Below are 26038 nucleotides of genomic sequence, written 5' to 3' on the forward strand. Positions count from 1 at the left end.
GAGCCTGGTCCATCACTCCAGGCCTGGGGATTGGGAGACAGGAACGCACAGGCTCAGGTGACCTTCAGGGCAGAGCGGTGAGGAGCAGGCGCTGAGCCTCAGACTTTGATCATGACCCTGCCATCATCCAGCACTGTGAATCTGAGCGAGTTTCTTGAGCTCTCTGTCCCACTTTCCCCATCCAGAAGCCCTTATGTGAGTTAATACAGGGAGCATGGGACGCCTAGTGGCCTGTGGGGAGCATGATACACGAGTGAGGTGTCATTACTGATCGACAGGGGTTTAGTGAGCACATATGTATCAGTCGCTCAGTCATGTCTGACTCTTTGCAGCCCCGTGGACTATAGCCTGCAAGGCTCCTCTATCCATGGAATTCTCCAGGCAAGAATACTGGCGTGGGTTGCTATTCCCTTCTCCAGGGGATCTTCCCGACCCAGGGATTGAACCCAGGTCTCCTGCCTTGCAGGCAGATTCTTTACCATCTTTACCTTACCAGGGAAGTTTAGTGAGCACATGTGACATGTTAATGTAGGCACAGGGGCTCTAGCAAATAACATGAAAATCCAAGTCTCTCTCTCTCCTCGGGGAATTGTTAACTTCTAGAAGATGAGACTGACTTAAAACAGACAGCATATGGAATAGACAAGAGGATCTCCGCTAGTGATAAATGCCACAAAGCAAATTAAACAAAGAAATAGGATCGATAGTGACTGGCAGGGGCTGCTTCACATTGGGTGGTCAGAGAGGGCTTCTTGGAGGAGGTGACTTCTGAGAGTCAGTCATGGGAAGCCATGGAGAGACGTGTTCCTAGCAGAGGGAGCAGCAGAAACAATGGCCTTGAGGTGAGAGCGAGCTTGACAGACTCCTGGAGCCATCAGACGTTGCCTCTGACAGTGAGTCCTTCTACCCAAGGGACAGCTCTGAGAGGAGAGGGACTCACTGATTTTTTTTGTTATTGTGATTATTTGCTTTGTTTCCCATGGACCCTTCATCATCCAGAACTGCCTGGCACACAACAGGGTTCATAACAACCATGCATGCATGCTCAGTCTCTTCTGTCATGTCCGACTCTTTGTGACTGAATGGACTGTAACCCGCCAAGTTCCTCTGTCTGTGGGATTCTGCAGGCAAGAATACTGGAGTAGGTTGCCACACCCTCCTCCAAGGGACTCTTCCCAACCCAGGGATTGAACCTGCATCTTTTATGTCTCCTGCATTGGCAGGTGGGTTCTTTACCACCAGCACTACGTGGGAAACCCTCATAATAACCACGTGTGGAATAAAGAAGAGTTGGTGGTCCAGTGGTTAAGACTCCCTGCTTCACTGCAGGCAGCACCAGTTCAATCCCTGGTCCAGGAACTAAGATCCTGTGTGCCTAAAAAAAAAAAAAAGCTGTATCTTCCAGGGATCCATAATACTTGTGCATCATTTCTCCAGGTGGGCATGACGTCTGTGTTGCACAGTCATTTCAGGGCATCCATGGTCTCTTGCTATCAATCTTTGGATTCCATGTAAAGAACCCCCTCTTTTCTCCAAATTTGGAGGGCCCACATCCTTAGGGACTTCCCAAGTGGTACTAGTGGTAAAGAACCCACCTGCCAATGCAGGAGACATAAGAGATGCAGGTTCGATCCCTGGGTTGGGAAGATCCCCTGGAGGAGGGCATGGCAACCCACTCCAGTAGTCTTGCCTGGAGAATTCCATGGACAGAGGAGCCTGGTGGGTTACAGTCCGTGGGGTCGCACGGAGTTCAACACGACTGAACCGACTTAGCATGCACGCGAGCCAATCCTTAGAGTCCCCAGCTATTTCTCTCTTGGGAGTGGAGGTATTGAAATGAGAGACTGGAACTAGGTTGCCTGGGCGCTGCCTCCTGGCTACTAGCTGGTAACCCTGAGAAGTGACTTTATGCCTCTGCATGCCCTCATCTCCATAAAATGGAGATAATATCTGCACTTACCATATAGGGTTGTTATGAGACCAGGTGAGAAATGTGCAAATGATTAAGAACATGCGTGGGACATAGCTGCAATCATCAGGGCTTGTTGCTGGGATTAAGAGATTAGGTCTGTCAGAGCCTGACACGCAAGACAGGCTAGAAAAAGATTGACGGAGCTGGCTGCTCACGAGGCTTGGTCAGGTGGCCTACATTTTTAATTAGATTGTATCTCTCCTCTCTGGTGTGCCTCTGTTTCTACCTCAGGCAGATCTGTGTCCTTCTCTGGACTGTTGCTCCTTTTCTTTCTGTCTCTCTGTCCCTCTCTCGGACTTTGAATCCCAGTCCTTCTGTATTTCTCTGGCTTTCTTCTCTGAATCTCTGTTTCTTGCTTCTCTAGATCTCTCCTGTCCTTTCTGTCTTTATCTCTGTCTACACATCTCTGAGTCTCTCTCTAGCTCTATCTCTTCTTTGCTCTGCGTGTCTCTCTCTGTCTCTGGCTCTGGCTTTCCCTCTGTGGCTTGTGTCATCTTCTGATGCTTCTCTTTCTGTTTCCCAGGATGCATGTGTGCACCGTCGTGTCCGACTCTTTGCGACCCCATGGACTGTAGCCCTTCAGGCTTCTCTGTCCATGGGATTCTCCAGGCAAGAATACTGGAGTGGGTTGCCATTTCCTCCTCCAGGGGATCTTCCTGACCCAGGGATTGAACTCGCATCTCCTGTGGCTCCTGCATTGGCAGGTGGATACTTTACCACCCTGCTATCCTGTTTCTCTGTGTCCTAGTTAATCATTCGCTCCCACCTCCCTGCCTCACATCCTTCCCGCCACTTCTCTCTTTTCATCTCTCTGACACTTGGTCTCTTTCTTGCTCTCTTCTTGGCTCTTTTACTCTCTCATCCTCTCGCTTCCTCACTGCCCCCTCTCTGCTCACTGCCCCTCTTTCTTTCTCTGGCTTTCCGTCGCTCTGAAATCACTCTCACTCCCTTCTTAATTATGCTTTTTTTTTTTTTTTGCCCAGCTAAATCCCCATCAGGCTCACTGCCCACGGGAGGGAATAAGATGGAGCTGATTATGTAACCGTTCGTTATGAATTCAAAGGTCTAAGGGAGGAGGAGGCGGCTGGGAAGGAACATTTTCTTCTTTCTCACCTTTGTTAGCCCACTCCTTTGTCCTCAACCTGGCCTCAGAGAGGCCTCTCCCAGCTCGGTAGAGATCAGATTACGGCCCCCTCACCTGGAGACAACCAGAGACTAAACAGTACACAGACTGGAGGGAGCGGGGGAGACGGTGGTGCTCAGAGGAGGAGGCTGAGGCTGCAGGCGAAAGAGCTTTCCACGAAAGACAGGCAGGCAGACACTCGGGCTCTCCTCTGGCCCCTAGGAAAGGTACAAAGTCACAGAAACAGGTGTGGATGGAAATTTGGGGGAACCATCCAGTGCAGCTGGCTGAGATCTGGGACATCCAGTTTCTGAGGCCAGAAACCGAGACCTCTGAGGACAGAAGGAGGGAGGCCTGGCTCCTTCCCACCCCACTGGTTTGGGGCTTCAACAAGGGAGAAAATGCTTTGCTATTTACCCCCTTCCTGGGCTTCCCTGGTGGCCCAGCCAGTAAAGAATCTGCCAGCAATGCAGGAGACCTGGGTTCAATCCCTGGGTGGGAAAGATCCCCTGGAGAAGGAAATGGCAACCCACTCCAGTAGTCTTGCCTGGAGAATCCCATGGACAGAGGAGCGTGCTGGGCTACAGCCCATGAGGTTGCAAGAGCTGGACATGACTGAGCAACTAACACACTGGAGATTCTTGGCCAGCATGGTGCTGCTGAAAATTCTGTGGGTCACCGCCCCCACCCACCAGAGGAATATATCAGGCACCTTATCCTCCCAACAACTACGCTTAAGCTAGCACCTCACTCACAATCTCACTGCTTCTTGCCCCTTCTGATACACACCAGCTGGTCCCATCCGTTTCCCCCCATGCCCAGTGCAGCCCGGGGAAAGGAGTCCTAGGCAAGTCGCTGGTGGAAGAGAGTTCCTGGAGGACCATACTGGCGTGCTAATCCTAACCCTGCCCCTTGAGAGTCCAATGACCTTGGGCAAGTCTTAGTCTGTTTGAGTATGTAATGGGGATGACCACAAAGACGTGAAGATCCATGGGACTGTGAAAGTAAAAAAACTTGGCACGGGGTCTTCCCTGGTGGTCCAGGGCTTAAGAATCTGCCTTGCAATGCAGGGGATGCAGGTTCGATCCCTGGTCAGGGAACTAAGATCTCACATGCCGCAGAGTGACTAAGCCCATGAGCTGCAACTACTGACTGAGGCCCTCCCTGCAACTAGAGTCCATGTGCTGCAAGGAAATTTTCCACATGGCACAACAAAGATCCTGCATGCCACAACTAAGACTCAATGTAACCAAATCAATCGATCAATGAAACAACTTAGCACAAAACTGGTGCAGAGAAGGGGCTCAGGAACATGCAATGTCTCACTCTTCTTCTCTGCCTCCCCTGCTGGTTCAGCACCCAATTGACAGTCCATGCTGTCGTCTGTCCGCTCACTACCTGCCATCAGCCCCAGTCTATGCTCAGCCCTGCTCTAGCCATCAGCTCCATTTATGGCAAATTCCTCCCCGAGGACAGATTTGAAAGTGCTGAGGGTAGGTTGTTGAGTGATAGTGATGACATCATGCTCATAGATTTCAGTACATTTAATCCATACAACAACTTTTTAAGGGAGGTACTTTTTTTTTTCTATGGCTGTGCCACTTGTCTTGTGGGATTGAACCCAGACCCCAGCAGTGAAAGAGCCAATTCCAAGACCACCAGGGAAGTCTCAGGGAGGTACTTTTATTGGTATTCTCATTTTTCAGAAATAAAAACAGAGGTACAAAGAAATGAGGTGTCTTGTTCAAGATCACATGCACCAGGAAAGTTGCGGAGATGGGACTTCCTTGGCAGTCCAGTGTTTAAGACTCTGCCCTTCCAACATAGGGGCCATGGGTTCAATCCCTGGTCAGAGAACTAAGATCCCATATGCCCTGTGGCACAGCAAAGAAAAAAAAGAAAGAACGTTGTAGAGGCCAGACTTGAACCTGGTTTTTCCTGACGCTACAAAGATCCTGGGGCTCAGCTTCCAAAACTCAGACTGTTCTAAAACCTAGAAGAGTGAAAGTGTCAGTCTCTCAGTCATGTCTGAATTTTTGTGACCCCAATGGATTGTAGCCTGCCAGGCTCCTCTGTCCATGGGATTCTCCAGGCAAGAATACTAGAGTGGGTTGCCATTCCCTCCTCCAGGGGATCTTCCCAACTCAGGGATCAAACCAGGGTCTCCTGCATTGCAGACAGATTTTTTACTGTCCGAGCCACCAGGGAAGCCCTCCATGCTCTCAAAGAATAAAGTTGGAGTGTGTGGACATGAATGAGGAGGGGACTGAAGGGACAAAGTGGAGAGAATCGTCTCATGAGCGCGGCACTCAATGGTCGTTCAGAGGAAGGACTAGAAGTTATATAAACTCCACAGCATGGCAAGCTCCCAAGTGAGATCCAACCCCCAGGAAATTTAATCTGAAGGTGTTCGGGTTACCGAAGAAGCTGAGTCCCAGGATCTTTGTAACCAGGGCCCATGGCCAAGGTCAATTCTTTCTTCCTGGTTACATGGAGATCTGAGAGGTCTGCACCCTCTTCCTGTTTGCCACATGTCCATCCTGGTGATCTTTACATTCTGGAAGCACATGAGCAAAAGCGTTAAGATGCCCAAAAGTATCTGTCTCTGCTATGTCTGGCACTGGGACCCCACTCCCCATCCCAGACTTTCATAATGAGGAGTGCATTAGCTAGATATCAACTCTAATCTTTGCAGAGCGTTTTCCTTTTGTTTCATTATCAGCCTCGAGTCAATCCCTATGGTAGACACTGTTGGTTGTTCCTCTAAGTTCTTCCCTCCTTTCTTTGGTGATACAACATTAAATCTGAGCTCAGCCCAAGATCATCCAAAATGGGTATTTCTCTGGTGTCCAGTGGTTAAGACTCCACCCTGCCAATGCAGAGGGTGTGTGTTTGATCCCTGGTCTGGGGGCTAAGATCCCACATACTGTACAGTGTGACCAAAAAATTAAAAAAAAAAAACTTCTTATCTTTTAGGACTTCCCTAGTGGTCCAGTCAGTGGTTAAGACTCCAAGCTCCTAATGCAAAGGCTTGGGTTTGATGCCCTAAGATCCCACTTGCCACTTGGCCAAAGGAAAGAAATGAAAAGAAGAAAAGATCATCCAAAATAAAGACTATATTTCCCAGACTCTCTTGAAGCTAGGCAGACACTGAGACTGAGAGCGAGTAAGATCTGAGGGCAAGCCATGTCCACCACTTCCAGGCTGTGCCTTCCATTCCAGTCCAGTGTCCCATCACCCCACTGGTTGGAACACAGACCCAGCACATGAGCTGGTAAGCCATCTTCAGTCACGAGGATCAGGGCAATGCCCTGGGAAACCATAGCACTAAAGATGGAAGAGATCTGCGTTCTAGGTACTGGAACTGCCATATCAACCTCTGAACGCTTGCACTCAGATTGACACTTTGGAGATAAACTGTTATTTTTCTGAAGCCATTGTTGTTTTGAGGTCTCTGATACAATCAGATACAACATCCTGTCCTCTTATGACTTCTTAATTGAACACTCCTCCCAACCGAAAGTCTATAGGAACTAACCTCACAGAGACTTGCCAGTCTCAAATTCATCCATTCATCACCAACTACCCATGTATCAGTTTCAAAAAGCCCCCTCTCTCCAGGGTGGTTCAATCAACCTTTCCTTCTTAAGTCTATCATTCAGGCATTCTTTCAACCATGCAATTTTCTCAAATTCTAGTTATGTACCCTTCCGAAAGCATCCATCCTTTAATTCTTTGTCCTCTGATACATTCATCCATCCCTCCTTCCTACCATGCATCGATTTAACCATCCATTCACACTTCCATCATTGTGTCCTCTCATCCACTTATCAATACATTTATTTATTCATCCTTCATTCACTAGCACATTCAACCTTTCACCCATTTGCCTTCTTCCCATTTGTTTATCCATTGATCCATTCTCATCCAGTGACTCCTCTTTCTGTTTGTCCACCCATGCAGCTATTCATCTATCTGTCCTCCCATCTATTAATTTTTCTTTCCATCATTCTATCATGCATCCTTCCATTCAGTCCTCACTTTCATGCATATTTACCAGCTTGGACCTTTCTGAACATCCACTTCCCCTCTACCCATGTCATCCTCATCAGGAAATTCCACACCGGTTGATGCATTTTCGCTTCCTCCTAGTCTAACTTTCTCAATAAGTTCTGCTCTATTAATTTTTTTTTAGGAAACAAGAGGTTGGGATCTGGTCTCCTTGTCCAACCTAAGAAGAAAAGGGGAAAGGAGGAGGGGAACAATGAACTGGGCCCTTATGGGGAGAGAAAATAGCAGGAAGCCTCAGGAATGGACTCCCATGCAGTTCCAGATTGTGTCATATTTAGAATTGAGTACTTACATTTTCTGGGTGCTAACTTACATATTATTTAAAATTTTTTGAGATTCTAATTTTTCATTGCTGTTTTATAAAAATAGATTTGACTTTTATATGTTGGCATTATAGTCTGTGACCTTGCAAAACATACTTATTAGCTCCAGTTTTTTGTGTAGTCGAGGATTTTCTACAGAGACATTCATATCATCTGTAAATAAGGATAGTTGCATTTCTTCCTTTTCAATCTATATGATTTTTTTCTTGCCTTATTGCACAGAGTAGACAACAGGCACATGAAAAGATGCTCAACACCACTAATCATCAGAGAAATGCACATCAAAATCACAATGAGATATCACATTACATCTGTCAGAATGACTATCATCAAAAAGTCTACAAATAACAAATGTTAGAGGGGATGTGAAGAAAAGGGAACCCTTGTATACTGTTGGTGGGAAAACAGTGTGGAGGTTCCTAAAAAAACTGAAAAATAGAACTACTATATGGTCCAGCAATCCCACTCCATGGGCACATATTGAAAGAAGATGAAAATACTAATTTGAAAAGACATGCATCCCAGTGTTCACAGCAGCATTATTTATACTAGCCAAGATATGTAAGCAACCTAAGTGGCCATCAACAGATGAATGGATAAAGAAGATGTGGCATATATACAAAATGGAATATTACTCAGCCTTAAAAAGAATGAAATTCTGCCATTTCAACAATATGAATGGACCGAGAAGGTATTATACTTAGTGAAGTAAGTCAGAGAAAGACAAACACTCTTTGTTGTCACTTTTATGTGAAATCTAAATATAAAACAAATGAATAAGTATAACAAAACAGAAACAGACTCACAGATACAGAGAACAGAGTAGTAGTTACCAGAGAAGGAAGAGGGTGGGGCAAAGTAGGGGTAAGGGATCAAGAAATACAAACTGCTATGTATAAAATAAAGAAACAACAAAGATATATTATACAGCACAGGGAAATATAGCTATTATTATGTAATAACTGTAAATGGAGTATAATCTATACAAATATTGAATCACTATTGTACTTCTGAAACTAATATAATATTGTAAACCAAACACACTAATACAATAATTTAAAAAGAGAGAAAGAAAAAGCAAACAAGAAAGAAATATGATTGGACTAAGCCACAGATAGAGGAGACCTTTCAATTTAGAAAGGAGTTGGGACCTCCCTGGCAATCCAGGGATTAAGACTCTGTGCTTCCTCTGCAGGGGGCATGGGTTGATCCTTGGTCCGGTAACTAAGATCCCACATGTCATGTGGTGTGGCCCAAAAAAATTTTAAAGCGAGGAGTCCCTAATGATTGCTGTGCTGTGCTTAGTCACCCAGTAGTGTTTGATTCTTTGTGACCCCATGGACTGTAGCCTGCCAGGCTCCTCTGTCCTTGGGAATTCTCTAGGCAAGAATACTTGAATGGGTTGCCATGCCTTCCTCCAGGGGATCTTCCCAATGCAGGGATCAAACCCAGGTTTGATGAGCAGGCAGATTCTTTACCATCTAAGCCACCAGGGAAGCCCAAGAATACTGGAATGGGTAGCCTATCCCTTCTCCAGGGGAACTTCCTGACCCAGGAGTCAAACCGAGGTCTCCTGCATTGCGGGCAGATTCTTTACCGTCTGAGGTGGCTCAGACTGAAATTTTAAAATTATAGAATTCTGGAATCCTCAAACATTACAACAACAGATTTTGAGAACCACAGAATCTTAGAAAAATGGCAGCTTGGAGAAGCCATTTAGCTCAGTCTTGGAACTCAGTCTTTAGCTCACCCTTCATAGCATAAAACACCTTTTATAATGAGTCTTCTTAGACTGTGCACAAAGATCTCCCAGACTCACTTATCTTGCCTCCCTAGGAAAAAACAAAACAAAACAAAACATAATTCTAGCTATCCTTCCTTCTGCTGAAGCCAGAAGAATATTTTCTCTCTCCAACTTGTCTGAATGGAAGGACCAAACTGACAACCGTCACCATCACGGATGGTTAAGAGTCTAGGGACTTCCCTGGTGGTCCAGTGGTTAAGACTCCTTGTTCCCAGTGCAGGGGTTCCGGGTTTGACCCTGGCCAGGAAACTAGATCCTACATGCTGCAACTAAATATCCTGCAGCTCTTGCTACAAATAAGACCCAGTGCAGCCAAATAATTTTTTTTAAGTATCTAATCCTGAACAGGTGTAAGTGTGTGCACTGGGAGGTGGTCAGAATGGAAAAAAGGGGCAAAAGATGTGAGAGTTGAAAGCAGCAGCCTAGAGCTTACTCTTACCCCATGAAAGCCGTTCTAGCAGCAGATCCAAGATGGAGAAGGTGGTGCTGTGTGAATCGCTCAGTTTTCCCAGAGTTCCTACCATTGTGATCATAGGACACCTCAGCGCAGACAGCCAAGCTTTAATCCAGATCTACAGGCTTCCTAGGAGATTCACTTTCCAAGCCTGAGAATCAACATACAGGAGAAGGGCTTCTGAGTTGTGTTTAATAACATGTGTAGGTAGAATATAATTCCCAGGAATTTTGTTTCGGGTCAGTAAAGAAGATTTATAAATATTTGGTGCAAAAAGGATGGAAAACCATTATGTAGAGTATTACAGAGAGCATATCATGTCATGTCATGTCTCTAGAGATGATGAGACTGGTGCTCAGAGGTGGTTCCTACATCTCAAACTTGGAAAATGAATACAAACACACACAGACACACACACACACCCCAATAAAGTTCTGATAAAGTAACACAGGTAAACTTTGGTTATTATTATTTAATATTATCTTGAGTAAAAACAGTAGAACTTGTTGAATTAAACCCTTTCAATTGAGTTGTTTCTTTTGCTGTTCTAAATCTTCATCCTTCTCTCTTTAAAAAAAAAAAAATTAATTAGGGTCTGGCAAAGAGAGAGGGGGCTTCCCTGGTGGCTCAGATGGTAAAGAATCTGCCTGCAATGTGGAAGACCTGGGTTCGATCCTTGGGTTGGGAAGATCCCCTGGAGGAGGGCATGGCAACCCACTCCAATATTCTTGCCTGGAGAATCTCCATGGACAGAGGAGCCTGGCGGGCTACAGTCCATGGGGTGGCAAAGAGTCGGACACGACTGAGCGACTAAGCACAAAGAGAGAGGAGCCGTCTCTGTTTTCTATCAAGACTTTCTAAAACCGTATGCTTACCTTAGTCGACAGATAGGGACACGGAGTCCAGGAGAGTTATGTGACTCACCTAATGAAGAAAAGATGGAGCTCAGACTGTATGATCCCTAAGTGAAATAGCCTTAAAAATGATGTTCAACTTGCTTCTCACGTCCTACCAAGACAAGCTTAACTGGAAGCTGAGCTGAGGGAGAACTGAGAGACTGGAAATACAAAGAAAGGGGACTGGCCCCAGTGGATTTCCCTGGGTGAATGCAATCCACCTTTCTACAGGTGGGAGATTATAGGTTATATAACCACCCCCCAGATAAAGCAATCTCTTCCCTCATGATATCCGTACCCGGAAAACTTGAATCTCACGGTGTTCGGATTTCTACACAGTCGATTTCCCAGAACGTATTTAGGTAGGATCTGGTGCCCTGGGCACAATCCTTCGACCGGGCACCATGGAGCTGGGAGGGGCCTTCACCATCTTTCTAGCACTCTGTTTGTCTTGTCTGCTCATCCTCATCGCCTGGAAACGGATGAGCAAAGGGGGAAAGCTGCCGCCTGGTCCCACACCGATACCTTTCTTGGGGAACGTGTTGCAAGTTCGAACTGATGCCACTTTTCAGTCTTTCATGAAGGTGAGTCTGTCTACTTTCATAGAGCTGGAAGCAACTAATTCTATAGACAGATAGTGTAGAAATTTCTGAATTCTATAACAGAGGCTCTTGGAAACATAACCTTAGATTTCTGGAATTCTAGAATCTTAAACTCTTGGAAACACAGACTCCTAGCACATTGGAACTTAAGAACTTAAGGACTTTGGAATAACAGTACCTTCTTCTTTAAAAATATATATATATGTTGCATTGCACTTCTTGTTAAAGATTTTTTTTAATGTGGACCATTTTTAAAGTCATTGTTGAATTTATTATAATATTGATTCTGTTTTTCTGTTTTGGTTTTCTGGCCACAAGGCATGTGGGATCTTAGTTCCCTGAACAGGGATCAAACCCCAGTCCCCTGCATTGGAAGGTGAAGTCTTAACCACGGGGCCTCCAGGGAAGTCTCTGGAATAAACAGTACCTTCTATCCTTAGACACAAGAGCTCTTGCACTCTTGTTGGTCTTCAAAGTTTGACTCAGTATCATGAAATTTTAGGATTCTAGAAAGTTAGCACTTCAGAGCAAGACGCATGGATCTTGGAATTCCACCTCATCTAGGTCCACCATTTTACAGATGCGGAAACCAAGGCATGTAGCAGCATTGGGGGATCTTGCCCAGGATCACAGAAGCCAAGATTTCTGTGTCTCTTTATCAGTAGTCTTTCCAATCCCAGGACTCAACTTTATCTGTTATTCCCATGTTCCTTGAAATCGCCATCTCCTAAAATCCTTGACTGGTTGTAACTTGGTACTGCAATCAGCCATCTCCTCTTATGTCTTCCTTCATTCAGCTCAAGGAGAAATACGGTCCAATCTTCACCGTGTACATGGGTCCCCGGCCAGTAGTTGTTTTATGTGGACACGAAGCAGTGAAGGAGGCCCTGGTAGACCGAGCAGATGAGTTCAGTGGCCGTGGAGAACTGGCTTCAGTAGAGCGAAACTTCCAAGGTCATGGTAGGTAACAACAACAACAAAAATAAAAACAAAATGTAATCACAAAGTGTAATGTACTTCTACGTCCCAGGTTCTTTGATAAATACTCTAAATGAATTACTGCTGTGACTTCTCTGAGAGCTATTAATGTCTTCCTAATTTTGCAAATGAGGAATTTGAGGATGAGAAACACTAGTAGTAATAGTAAGTGGTAGAATCATTTTACTTTGAATCCAAACCATCTGACTCCAGAGGATCTTCTGTGTTACTTGTGTTATTATTTTTAATGGACTAGTGGCACTCTTGTATTCACTCAAGCCCTCATAGCCAAGCTTACTTTTTATCTTCCTATATATACGCACACAGACCCAACCCATAGGTCGCTGCATCCTCCACTTAGACAGATACCTTTCTAATGTTCCCTACACATCAGTCTCTAATTGCCCCAGAGGCAGAATTCCAGAATTCTTGCCTGGAGAATCCCATGGACAGAAGAGCCTGGTGGGCTATGGTCCATAGGGTTACAAAGAGTCAGACACGACTGAAGCAACTTAGCACACACACATCTCTAACTGCCCACATCATTCAATTCCAAGCAGCCTCACACCATTTTTTGATACTTTCATTCACCCACTTATCCCTATACCTTTCCTTCCATCCATCCATTTTTCCATTGATCCATACAGCCACCAAAAAAATTCATTCATTCATTAGACTTCCTATACAAATATCAGTATCTTTCCAACAAATTGATCTGTACATCATCTATTAATTAACTTCTCATTTACCCACCTAGTCATCATTTCACCCATCCATTCATTTTTCCATCATTCATCCACCTATTAATCATTCAGTCATCCATACATCTTTCCAACCATTTACCCATACATCTCCATCCTTCCATCCATTAGCCCTTTACCCATCCAGAAGTCTTTCATCCATCCGTCAGTCACTCCAGTCACAAACACTTCCCTCCATTCATTAATCTATCAAAATCATGTCATCAAATTTCCAAACGTTAATTCACTGATGCATGCACATCCAAAAACTTCTGAATACGGTTTACTACATGGTAACTCCTTTTGTGTGGGTATATTAATGTACAGGTATGATCTTCTGTGAAGACTTACATGTATGTCTAGAGAATCCAAGTAGAACATAGACTATAGAAGTCTCCCTATTCCAACGTACTCTATATGACATTCTATCTATGCTTGTAACTAAATTGCTTCAGACATGTCCAACTCTTTGCAACCCTATGGACCCTAGCCCACCAGGCTCCTCTGTCCATGGGATTCTCCAGGCAAGAATACTGGAGTGTGTTGCCATGCCCTCTTCTAGGGGATCTTTCTGACCCAGGGACAGAACCCGCATCTCCTGTGGCTCCTGCATTGCAGCACATTCTTTACCACTGAGCCACCAGGGAAGCCCATTCTATCTATATCTCCCCTCATTTTCCTAGGCATCCATCCACCGTATGCATTTATCCAGTTCCAGGTCTCTAGCCTGTAAGAAACTCTCCTTAATCTCCCACAGTCATTACTAGCCTGATTTCTTTTCCTTCGTCTCAGTCCTGGGCTGTTTTGGGGGGCCCAGCAGGGAGCGAACTTTAGTTTCCCCATTAAGCCTGGAAGGTTGAAAGAGGCATCCCTGAGGGGAAAGTTTACAGCTGTCATATCCTGGCACCTCCCAGTCCAGCACAGAGCTGGGCACAAACAAGAGGGGAGATGGGAGCCTGACCCCGAAATCCCGGCAGGTGTAGCTCTGGCTAACGGAGAACGATGGAGGATTCTCCGACGCTTCTCCCTGACCGTTCTTCGGGACTTCGGGATGGGAAAGAGGAGCATTGAGGAGCGGATCCAGGAGGAGGCCGGCTTCCTACTAGTGGAATTACGCAAGACCAAGGGTATGTGGGACACCAGCCGGGAGGGCTACAGGGGGACTTGGGGGGGGTGGTGTAGAGAGCTCAGTCATGAGAAGATGGGCTTTAGTGGGAGAAAGTTTGGGAGTGGGAGAGGATGAAGAAGATGAAGGATTTACTGAGAGTTCTAGCCAGAGTCCATGTTAAAAGTTAACACGAAAGACCCTTAGAGATCCCTTGTCCAGGAACTTGAGTCAGTGGATCTTAAGGAGTGTTTGAGCTCCTCGTATCGTGTACAGACTTTGGCAATATGTGAGTTCACGCCTTTTTCTGGTGATAGGATTAAATTTATCCATCTAACTAGGTATACATTCACAATACACATACAAAAACACATAATTTGGGTAAAAATCATATAATGTAAAATTTTGCCAGCCTAACTATTTCTGAGGGTATGAGAGGATGAAATGGTTGCATGACATCACCGATGCAATGGACATGAACGTGGGCCAACTCCAGGAGATGGTGAGGGACAGGAAGGCCTGGTGTGCTGCAGTCCATGGGGTTGCAAAAAGTCAGACATGACTGGCAACTGAACAACAACAACAAACTATTCTAAGTGTACAGTTCAGTTGTGTTACATATATTCACATTGTTGTGAAAGATTTTTAGAACTTTTTCAACTTGCAAATCTGAAACATTACACCATTTCATTATATTTTTAAAGGGATCCGTGATGTACCCAAAAATAAGATCTGGAATGTCTGGGGTCTAATGAAAAAAGACACAGAGGCTGAGAAATACAGAAATGAATAGATTAGATACAGAAATAGAGACAGATTTCTCTACATTAGACTCCTCCCTTGGGCTCCATGGGTGCCAAATGATCTGCATAAGGACTCAGTATACTCAGGTACCCCTAGAAATTATTTACACAACTAATTGTGATTATATGCATTGCTTTAGAGAAATTGTCCCCATACCCACTGACCTGACCAGTATCCTGTTTTATAGATGGTGCAGCTGAGGCCAAGGGAAGAATTTTTTTTTGATAGTGCAGATGGAATCATTGGTAGAGATAGACCGAACCTAGCCATTCTTTTCTATTTTTTAATGCATCTTTACCTCCACTTCTTTCTAAAATCTGTGACTCTCCAGGACAGTTAACTTCTTTTTTTTTCTTCTTTTTTAATATTTTTGGCTGCGCTGGTTCTTCATTTCTGCACAGGCTGTCTCTGGTTGCAGCGAGCAGGGGTTACTCTTCGTTGTGGTGTGTGGGCTTCTCACTGCAGAGCACGGGCTCTCGACAAGAGGGCTTCAGTAGTTGCAGCGCACAGGATCAGTGGTTGGAGCACTCAGGCTCGGTAGTTGTGGTGCACTGGCTTAACGGCTCCTCAGCAGGTGGAATCTTCCCACACCAGGGATTGAACTTGTGTCCCCTGCATTAGCAGGCAGATTCTTATCCACGGTACCACAAGGGAAGTTCCAGTACAATTAACTTCTAATAACAAAAAATAAGGATTCAGCTCCACCAGCATCTCTCACATGTTTATTTCATGTCAGGCACTGTGCTAAGTATTTTACATGGATAATTAACATTGACTTTTCATGAACCAATGAGGTAGTTATCTTTTTAATCTTCACATATTTTTATCTCTTTATTTGGCTGCACCAGGTCTTAGCTGAGGCACACAGGATCTTTAGTGGCAGCATGCGGGATCCAGTTCCCAAACCAGGAATTGAACTCAGGCCCCCTGCACTGGGAGCGTGGAGTCTCAGCCCCTGGACCACCGGGGAAGTCCCTCCCTGCACATTAGGAAAGTTAAACTCAAAACACAAACATGAAATCACTATCAAATGCTATTAAGCAGTTGAGCCAGGATGCATATCTGCAACCGAATGATGTCACATTCCATGTTCCTACTCATGGCCTCCAACTTCCATTATTCAGGGGCTCGCATCGAACCTACTTTCTTCCTGAGCCGCACTGTCTCCAACGTCATCAGTTCCGTCGTCTTTGGCAGCCGCTTTGACTACGAGGACAAGCAGTTCCTGAAGCTGCTGCAAATGATCAACCAGAGTTTCATAGAAATGAGCACATCCTGGGCCCAGGTGCCCATCAGCCACCTCTTTGTCCACCCCCAACCTCCGTTAACTAAGCCCCTGCCTCTTCCTCACTAACTCCTCCCCACAATCTTGGGAGGCAAGTATCAAGATGCCCTGGGTCTCCAAGAAGCAAATAGCCTCATGCAATTCTCAGACCCCGTGCTGGATGCTAAGCCCAGACTCAGCCCAGGCTGACCTCTGGTGCCCATTGCTAACAAACACCCTTTGCTTATTCCCCACAGTTATATGACATGTATTCTGGAATCATGCAATATTTGCCAGGAAGACACAATCGAATCTACTACTTGATAGAGGAGCTCAAGGACTTCATTGCCTCCAGGGTCAAGATCAACGAAGCATCACTTGACCCCCAGAACCCTCGGGACTTCATTGATTGCTTCCTCATCAAGATGCACCAGGTACTTCTTCCTTTGCCCCCAGTCCTTTCCTCTCATCTCCCCAATCCCTAGCGCCTACAACGTTGCACTCACCTGTAAACATATTGATGACAGTATGTCAAGGGCCAAGCATTGTTTCACCAGGTTGACTTTTATTTATAGATGAGATATAGAAACTGTTAAGGCATAAACTCTTACACTCTTAAACTTTGAAGCTAAAATTTCTAAGAATATGGAAACTTAAAATCGTACACCTTTCTAATCTGATACGCCAGAGACTTACAAATACAGTAAAGTAGAATGCATTTTTAGAGTCTTAGAATTTGCCGAGTTGAAACATTTAAAGTCTAAGCTTTGGAGTTTAAACTTTAAAATTAAAAGTTTAATGTCTTCCCAACTTCCAATGCAGGTGGTATGGTTTCTATCCCTGGTTGGGGAAGTAAGATCCCATATGCTACATGGTGTGACTAAGAAATCAAATTTTTTTCAAAAAGTTTTAAAAGTTCAAAGTCTTAGAGATATAGCAATTTAGAAGCTTAGTAACTCTGCATCATGGATTCTAGGATTTTATAAATTTAGAAATTTATACTTTTCTACTGTAGAACCTCTGTACTTGGCAGGTTTTTGTTTTCTTTTAACAAACAGATATTTGAGTGAAATTTGACCTTTATTTATTTTTTTTTTATTTATTGGTTTGGCTGCGTTGGGTCTTAGTTGCAGCATGTGCACGAGAGCTCGGTAACTCCGAGGCACGTGGGATCTTCCTTCCCTGACCAGGGATGGAACTTGCAACCCCTAAATTGCAAGGCAGATTCTTAACCACTGGACCACCAGGGAAGTCCCTCAGCAGTTTGAAATCATGTACCCTAATGTCTTAGAACTTCCAAATCTGACAAGGTAATCTCCACTTCCCTCTCCCTCATTCTCCCCATTGTTCACTACCTTCCAACGATCCTGGCAGCTACACTGGCCTCCTCTTTGTTGTTCCTCACCAGACACACCTCTGCCTCAGGACCTCTGCTCTGTTTCCTCTCTCAGATACACAGCTGGTTCACCCATCTATTGTGTTTTCACAAAGCCCTACCTTACACACAGGGAGAGAACAAGATACAGACAGAGGAGGGTGAGTCTATTCATCATCTCTCTCATTTTCAGGATAAAAACAACCCCCACACAGAATTCAACCTCAAGAATTTGGTCCTGACCACTCTCAACCTTTTTTTTGCTGGCACTGAGACGGTGAGCTCTACACTCCGCTACGGATTGCTGCTCATGATGAAGCATCCTGAGGTGGAAGGTGAGTGTCCACCTGAGCCGCTTACCTGGCAGACCTCATTCCCTACAGGAAAGAAGACAGCATCCTAAAACTTTAGAATCTTTCAACTCTTCACACCTTAAAACCTCAGGATGTGGAATCTCAGAATCTTTGGCTTGGAAGGTCATTTAATTCCATCTTCTGCTTGGTGCCTGTCATGGTTTCTTATCCAATACTTTGGCCACCTGATGTGAAGACCCTGATGCTGGGGAAGATTGAAGGCAAAAGGAGAAGGGGGCAGCAGAGGATGAGATGGTTATAGATAGCATCACTGACACAATGGACACGAATCTGAGCAAACTCTGGGAGATGGTGAAGGACAGGGAAGCCTGGCTTGTTATAGTCCATGAGGTTGCCAAGAGTCAGACACGACTTAGTGACTGAATAACAACAAGATAGTTTCTTATGTGGTGAGTTATGAGAAACTTAGTAGCTTAAAGCCACAATAACCTATTATCTCACAGTTCTGTACTTCAGAAGTTCAAATAGGCTTTCACTGGGTCAAACTAAGGTTGATCTGACTCCTTGCCTTTTCCAACCTCTAGAACTTTATTTCTTGCATTCCTGGGCTCCATTTCCAAAGCCAGCAGCATTACATCTTCAAATCTCTCTTTGTATCCGTTGTCACATCTCCTTCTCTGACTCTGATCTCTCTGCCTCCTTCTTATACAAACACTTGTGGTTACTTTTAGAGCCAATATGGATTATTCAGAATAATCTCCCCATCTCAAAAATCCTTAAGTTAATTATATCTGCCAAGTGTCCTGGGTCATGTAAGGTAACATCCCCAGGTTTCAGGGATTAGGAGGTAGTATCTTGGATGGCCATTATCTGGCCAACTATAGTGGCAGAATCAAATAGAATCCATCACCAGTAAACTGTAATCTGGTCTGGCTGGGTAACTCCAGTAATGAGAAACTCATTTACTCACCGAAGGAAAATCCCCAGTTTTGGCCCCTCTCCATTCTAATGTGGCTTCCCCAGTGAATCAGTGGTAAAGAATCTGCCTGCAATGCAGGAGATTCGAGTTCACTCCCTGAGTCAGGAAGATCCCCTGGAGGAAGGAATGGCAACCCACCCTAGTATTCTTGCCTGGAGAATCCCATGGACAGAGGAGCCTGGCAGACTATATATAGTCCATAGGGTCACAAAGAGTTGAACACAACTGAGTGTCTGAGCACACCTTCTAATGTAATTCAAAACAAACTAATAAATTTCTCTTGTTACAGACAATGGGAGGGACTAACTTATTTCCATTCAGACTCATCTAGTTTCTCCTTCATTGTCTGAGTTGTCTTTTACTAATCTAAATCATCAAATATTTAATGGACACCTCAATTACTTGCATACTGGATTACATTTGCAATTTACAACTCCATGGGCTTTATGCATTGTTGTTGTTCAGTCACTAAGTTGGGTCTGACTCTTTGCGACCCCATGGACTGCAGCACACCAGGTTTCTCTGTCCTTCAGTATCTCCAGATACGTCTTTCCAGAGTTTGCTCAAACTCACCATTGAGTCAGTGATGCAAACCAACCATCTCATCCTCTGTTTCCCCCTTCTCCTCCTGCCTTCAATCTTTCCCGGCATCGGGGTCTTTTCCAATGAATCGGCTCTTTGCATCAGGTGGCCAAAGTATCAGAGCTTCAGCTTCAGCATCAGTTCTTCCGGTGAATATGCGGGTTGGTCTCCTTTAGGAATGACTGGTTTGATCTTCTTGCTGTCCAAGGGACTCTCAAGAGTCTTCAGCACCACAATTCAAAAACATCAATTCTTTGGCACTAAGCCTTCTTTATAGTCCAACTCTCACATTTGTACGTGACTACTGGAAAGAGTGTTTATTAGCCCCACCAATGTGTCAGCAGTTAAGGATAGACAGTCCAAATACATATGGAGCTGAAGACACAAACCTATGACCCAATCCTGGCCTCCAGAAATACCTCCTGCATCTTTGTTGGCTGTATGTTCTGTTTTTTTCAGCCAAGATCCACGAAGAGATTGACCAGGTGATTGGACCACACCGGATCCCAAGTGTTGATGACCGGGCCAAGATGCCCTACACAGATGCCGTGATCCATGAGATCCAAAGACTCACAGATATCGTGCCCATGGGCGTCCCCCACAACGTCATCCGGGACACTCATTTCCGAGGATACCTTCTGCCCAAGGTGGAGCTGCACCCCCGTTGTCACCCTTCCCTCCACTGTACCCCTGTCTTCCTGGTTCCCTACCATTCTCCATACTCCAACACTGTTTTCTCCTAACTGAGCCCATCTTCACCCCAGGGCACCGATGTCTTTCCTCTTCTTGGCTCTGTCCTCAAAGACCCCAAATACTTCCGCTACCCAGATGCCTTCTACCCACAACACTTCCTGGACGAGCAGGGCCACTTCAAGAAGAATGAAGCCTTTGTACCTTTTTCCTCTGGTAGGTGTCTATGGTCTGAATCCCCCCACCCCCACCAGCTTTGCAGATACATGCTAGATATGTCCCCCAGTCATTGGTCTGTATTTGACATTCAGGTTTGAATGGGAAGCAGGGTGCTATTTCATAGACTCATACAGTACTAGAGTCCCAGAATTCCAGAATGATGGAATATCAGGACCACGGACTCACCTGTGTCGAAGGCGGGTTCTTTACCTGCTGAGCCATCCTGGGGAATTCCCTGGTGATCCAGTTGTTAGGACTCCAAGCTTCTACAGCATGGGGCGAGGTTCAATCCCTGGTGGGGGAAATAAGATCCTGAAAGCTGCATGGCATGGCCAAAAAACAATAAAAAGAAAAAAGCATGTCAGTGATGGATGCAAAATAAAAAAAAAAAAAAACTATGCACATTAACACTTGAATTTTAATTTTCACATGTCACAAAATATTATTTTTCTCCTGATTTTTTAACCACTTAAAAATGTTAAAAGATTCTTACTTTGCAGGCAGTATAAAACAGGCAGCAGGAAAGATTTACCCAATGAACAGCAGCTTGGTAACTCATAATACAATATCTTTGAAAAATCGTATTTTAAGTGTAAGCGATATTGAACCTGGTGTCAGTTCAGCATAATCCACCACTTACAAACACCATCAGTGGGGCCATGAATGAGTTACTTTCAGCTCCCTGTCTGTAAAGTGGAGATTGATCTCTCCAAAGCATTGGAAGAGTGACTGACAAACAGCAAGCACTATTTTTTTTTAATTTATATTGGAATATAGTTTATTTACAAGGTAGTGTTAGTATCTGCTGTACAGCAAAGTGGATCCGTTACACATATACATACATTCACTTCCTTTTTTTGTAGATCAAGCACTATTTAAGGGAGAGCTTTTGTTTTCCCTCACCAGTGCCTGGCACCTCGTAGGCACTTCCTAAACCTTTAAAAGGACCAGAAATGAAAAGACTTTAAACGCATGGATCCTTGACAACCATTCTGTCTTATAATCCGTTGGAATTTGCACCATCAGAGAAGTAGCTTCTACTTGCTGAGCCCCTATAGGTGGAAGATCCTAGCGGAGCATTAACTGTAGAAACCCACTGTATCTTCATGATAACCCTAAAAAGTGGGTATTATCATGACCCCAGAGATGCAGAGGAAGCAGCTGAGGCTGAGCGGTGGTGAGACCGCAACGCTCTCCATGCTTCCGTCAAGCCGCGCGGGTCTGCTGCTCCCCACTATTCCCCCCGCCCCCTTTCTCCCGTCTCTGCCCACAGGAAAGCGCATCTGCCTGGGCGAGGCCATGGCCCGCATGGAACTCTTCCTCTACTTCACCTCCATCCTTCAGAACTTCTCCCTACGCGCTCTGGTGCCACCTGCTAACATCGACATCACGCCCAAAGTCTCAGGCTTTGGCAACATCCCTCCGACCTACGAGCTCTGCTTCATGGCCCGCTGAGCGCCCCCTATTGGACGTGGAAGGAACCGTCGGAGAACAGAGCTCTGCCCAAATGTCCAGGCGCACCCAACCTCTTCATCCCCCTTCAATTCTCACAACAATCCTAAGAGAAGGCGCTATTACACTGTCACGGGACACAGGTCAGCAGGGGTCACCCCAAAATATGGAGCTGTATATCTTCTACATCCAGCGGAAAAGCAATGCCCTGGCCAAGACTTTGGCAAAAGCTTGCAGATTTTAAGTTCATTTGTTCACGTCCACCTAGGTTTCTATCTGTACCAAATTCTTATTGTAGACCTCCATGTCTTTATGCTGTTCTGTTGACCTTTCCCCAGTAACGACCAAAGGTAGATAATGAAGAATAAACATAATAAAATTTGTAAATGGTGTGGTGCATTAGAAAAGCAAAGTAGGGATTTCCCTGGTAGTCCAATGGCTAAGACTCTGAGCTCCCAGTGCAGAGGATCTGGGTTCAATCCCTGATCAGGAAACTAAATCCCATAAGCTGCAACTAAGAGCCTGCATGCTGCAACTAAGGCCTGGTGCAGCCAAATAAATAATTTCTCAAAAAAGGGAGAAAAGAAAAAAGAATTCCAGAATTGGAATTTTAAATTGGTGGCATGGGTGGTTTCACAAGGCCATAAGGAGCAAGCTGTTCAGGTATCTGGGGAGAGACTGTTCCTGGCAGAACAATTAAAAAGGGCAGAGCTGTAAGGCAAAAGACTGGGTGTGTGCTCATGAACCCACAAGCAGACAGGTATGGCTGGAGTAGAAGAGGAAGGGAGAGCATAGGAGTGAATGAAATGAGGGCAAAGGGTTAAAGGGCCAGATTATGTGGGGCCATGGTGAGGACTTGAGTGCAATGGAGGTCTTGCATCATTTTATTGGAGGGCAATGTGTGTGAAAGACAAAAGAGGAAGAAAGTAGAATAGGCCAGGAAAAATCTTCAGACCAGGATATAGATCTGACATCCATGAAAGGAAAGATGGGAGGAAGAAGAGTTGGGCAGTAAGAGACTAAAACCACCAGTTACCGGGAGAGTGTGGAAACTGCTCCAAGACAAGGTGGATCCTGAAGGTGCTGCAGCTAGAGGCAGTCAGCTCACTGCACTCCTTGCAGCTAAATGGCAAGTTCTTTCTTGAAGGGAGATCTTAATGGCTCATCTCCATGCCTGCCACAGACACAGACATACAAAACACACATCATTAAAGCTTTGGTACATCTTTGATGAACATAGAACTTCAGAGCTACAAATACCTTTTTAAGTGTACATGCCAGTGGTCATCTAACATTTTTAGTTGTGAAAAATCTTGCTCAACTTATCTTATGTACAAGTTTAATACATGAAGCAGGGCAGAGAATTGCTGGATTTTCTCTGGAAAGAACTCAAGACCCTCAAGAGAGCCTTCATCTATTGATGAGGAGAGTCAAATTAGAAACTTCCTAGAAATTCAAAGGGCTATTCATCCAACACTCAACACACATCCCTATTCTAAATAGGGCCCTGTAGAAGGACCTGATTACATAATGATGATGAGGTTATATTCATTCAGTAACCACATGGGGCACACAGTCCAGTAAGACAGACTGACTTATTTCAGGACAGTAACAGCCAGAGTGGCCAGGACTCTGATGAAAGGACAGGACAGTTATGATGTTATACATCAAAGGTTATGATGTAAGAAGAGAAGCCCAAGGGTGTGGGGTGACACCAGGTAGTTGGAATAAGGTTTGAGAGGGGACTTCCCTGGCAATCCAGTAGTTAGATGATGCTTCCAATGCAGGGGGTGAGGGTTCCATCCCTGGTCAGGGAACTAAGATCCCACATGCCAAGCGGTATCAGTTCAGTTCATTCACGAATGGCAAACCACTTCAGTATTCTTGTCTTGCCTTGAGAACCCCATGAACAGTATGAAAAGGCCAAGTGGTATGGCTAAAATTAAAAAAAAAAAAAGATTTGAGAGTTGATGTATCTTTTTATTTCCTTGGAGTAAATTCCTCTCAGAAACTAGGTGAATCAATTGTCATTATATGTCACTGGTAGGAAGAACCAATCAGGATATATGAGTCAGAGCAAACATTTTCTTTCTTTTTTTTTTTTTTTGTCTTTTTGAGAAGTTTTTTTTTTCCTTCTCTTTTTTAAAATTTATTTTTGGCTGTGGGTCTTCATTGCTGTGTGTGGGCTTTCTCTAGTTGCGGTGAACAGGAACCACTCTTCATTGAGGTGCGTGGGCTTCTCACTGCAGTGGCCTGTTTTGTTTCAGAGCACAGCCTCTAGGCACACAGGCTTCAGTAGCTGCAGCATGTGGGCTCAGTAGCTGCAGCTTGAGGGTGCTAGAGCTTGGGCTCAGTAGTTGTGGCACATGCGCTTACTTGCCCTGTGGCCTGTGAAATCTTTCCAGACCAGGGATGGAAACTTCATCCCCTGCTTTGGCAGGCAGATTCTTATCCACTGTACCACTTCCCTTTCAGGGAAGTCCTGAAAAGTTTTACTGAGATATTCACGGGTCATAAAAATCCACCCACTTAAAGTGTACTATTAAATGTTCTTTGATACATTCCATAGATAGATGCAATCATCACCACAGTAGATTTTAGAACATTTTCATCACCTTAGAAATAAGGAACTCCCTGCTGGTCCAGTGGTTAATACTCTGTGCTTCCACTGCAGGGGACACAGGTTCAATCCCTAGTCTGGAAACTAAGATCCCACATGCCTGCCTCACAACGTGGCAAAATAATAATAAACATCATGCCTTCTAGATGTCACTCCCCTACACTGTCACCCCACACCCCATCCTAAGCAACAATTAATCTACTTTCTATCTCTATAGGTTCTCTATGTCTTGACTTTCATGTAAATGGAATCATACAATCATGTGGTCATTTGTGTGACTGGCTTCTTTTGCCTAGCATAATGTTTTCAAGTTTCTTACTAGTGATTGTATGGATCAGTACTTTATTTCTTTTCATGGCTGAATAAAATTCAATTGTATGGATATACCATATTTTTCTTATCCATTTTTCTGTTAATGGATGTATTAACTTGCTAAGCCTGGTAGCTTCCTAGTGTAAACAGAGTTGGTCACTCAGCTGTGTCCAACTCTTTGTGACTCCATGGACTGTAGCCCACCTGGCTCCTCTGTTTATGGAATTCTCCAGGGAAGAATAGTGGAGTCGGTGGCCATTTCCTTCTTCAGGGGATCTTCCCGACTCAGGGCTCAAACCCAGGTCTCCTGCATTGCAGGCATATTCTTTACTGCCTGAGCTACCAGGGAAGCCCAAGGAACCAATGGAAAAGCTTCCTAGGTACCAAGTCAAAGTATCACAAACTGGGTGGCTTAAAAAAGAAACCCAGAAACTTTGGCCATGGCTCATGACTTGAAGTAACCTCCACTGGCCTTCAAAGTCAAACATTCTGAGGGCTCAGCTTCCTGCTGCTGGACTTCCTGGTTGGGGAGTTTGAGGTTTGGAACCCCTTGGTCCTTGGCAAGCATCTCTACAATTGTAATTATCCTCCTGTTTGTGAGTTGCCCACCTGGGGGTATAGGTCTTGACTACACTACATTTCTGCCTCTCCTACCCACCTCATTGTGGTTCCTTCTTTATACTTGTAGCTGAAGATCTTTTCTGTTAGTCTTCAGGCCTTTTTTATCAACTGTTGCTCTGTAAACAGTTGTAATTTTGGTGTGTCTGTAAAAGAAGGTATGCTCAGGATCTTCCTGCTCTGCCATCCTGGCCACTTCAGCAGGTGTTCTATGAACAGTTGTTTAATAAATGAACCATTTGTCCAAATTTTCTATTTCCCAGTCCTACACCGAATAGTCTCTCAAGAGCACAGCACTTTTTTTAATACTCTCTCCAATGCAAGTTACTTATTCAACCACTTTCAAAGAGTCTCAGGATCAGAATTAGAGTCAATACCTCTTGTATCTCAACACCATTTTGACATCCTTGAGCATAGACATAACAGGTGCTTTTTTAAGTTTTGTCTGCTAAACTCCAAAATTAGGGTCATGCTAGGGTTGTTCTCCATCAATTGCCTTTTCTCTTGAGTATGGTTATATTTTCCTATATCTTCATATACCTAGTAATTTTGGATTTTATCCTGAATGTTGCAAGTGATACGTTGTAGAGACTCTGGGTTCTGTTATGTTCTGTTGAAGAATATTTATTTGTTTCATTTTCAGGGAGGAGTTAACTTGGCTGAGTTCAAATGTTCAGCTCTGAAATCTTATTTCAGTTCTTGTAGTCTTAGCTGACACCACTTGGAATTTTCCAGCACATA

At 44.6% G+C, this 26038-nt stretch overlaps 1 protein-coding gene and 1 long non-coding RNA gene across 2 annotated transcripts; one reads left to right on the forward strand and one right to left on the reverse strand.

Annotated features, from left to right (window-relative positions):
- Nucleotides 1-5468: 5468 nt before the first annotated feature.
- Nucleotides 5469-21766, reverse strand: LOC145515564 (uncharacterized). The gene is made up of 7 exons (XR_014060917.1): nt 21627-21766; nt 17492-20614; nt 16643-16698; nt 16016-16106; nt 9733-9898; nt 9240-9321; nt 5469-5652 (listed from the first exon to the last, which is right to left on the reverse strand). It is a non-coding gene; the product is annotated as an uncharacterized LOC145515564 (long non-coding RNA).
- On the forward strand, nt 11048-22134 carry LOC145515562 (cytochrome P450 2G1). Its single transcript, XM_081516244.1, has 9 exons — nt 11048-11227; nt 12043-12205; nt 13941-14090; nt 15997-16157; nt 16394-16570; nt 17705-17846; nt 19846-20033; nt 20151-20292; nt 21569-22134. Exons 1-9 carry the CDS (start codon nt 11048-11050, stop codon nt 21748-21750), a joined length of 1485 nt encoding a protein of 494 aa, XP_081372370.1. The 3' UTR covers nt 21751-22134.
- The last annotated feature ends 3904 nt before the right edge of the window (nt 22135-26038 follow it).

Source organism: Giraffa tippelskirchi, chromosome 7 (assembly GCF_054371585.1).
Source record: "Giraffa tippelskirchi isolate mGirTip1 chromosome 7, T2T-mGirTip1v1.2.pri, whole genome shotgun sequence".
NCBI classification, from domain to species: domain Eukaryota; kingdom Metazoa; phylum Chordata; class Mammalia; order Artiodactyla; family Giraffidae; genus Giraffa; species Giraffa tippelskirchi.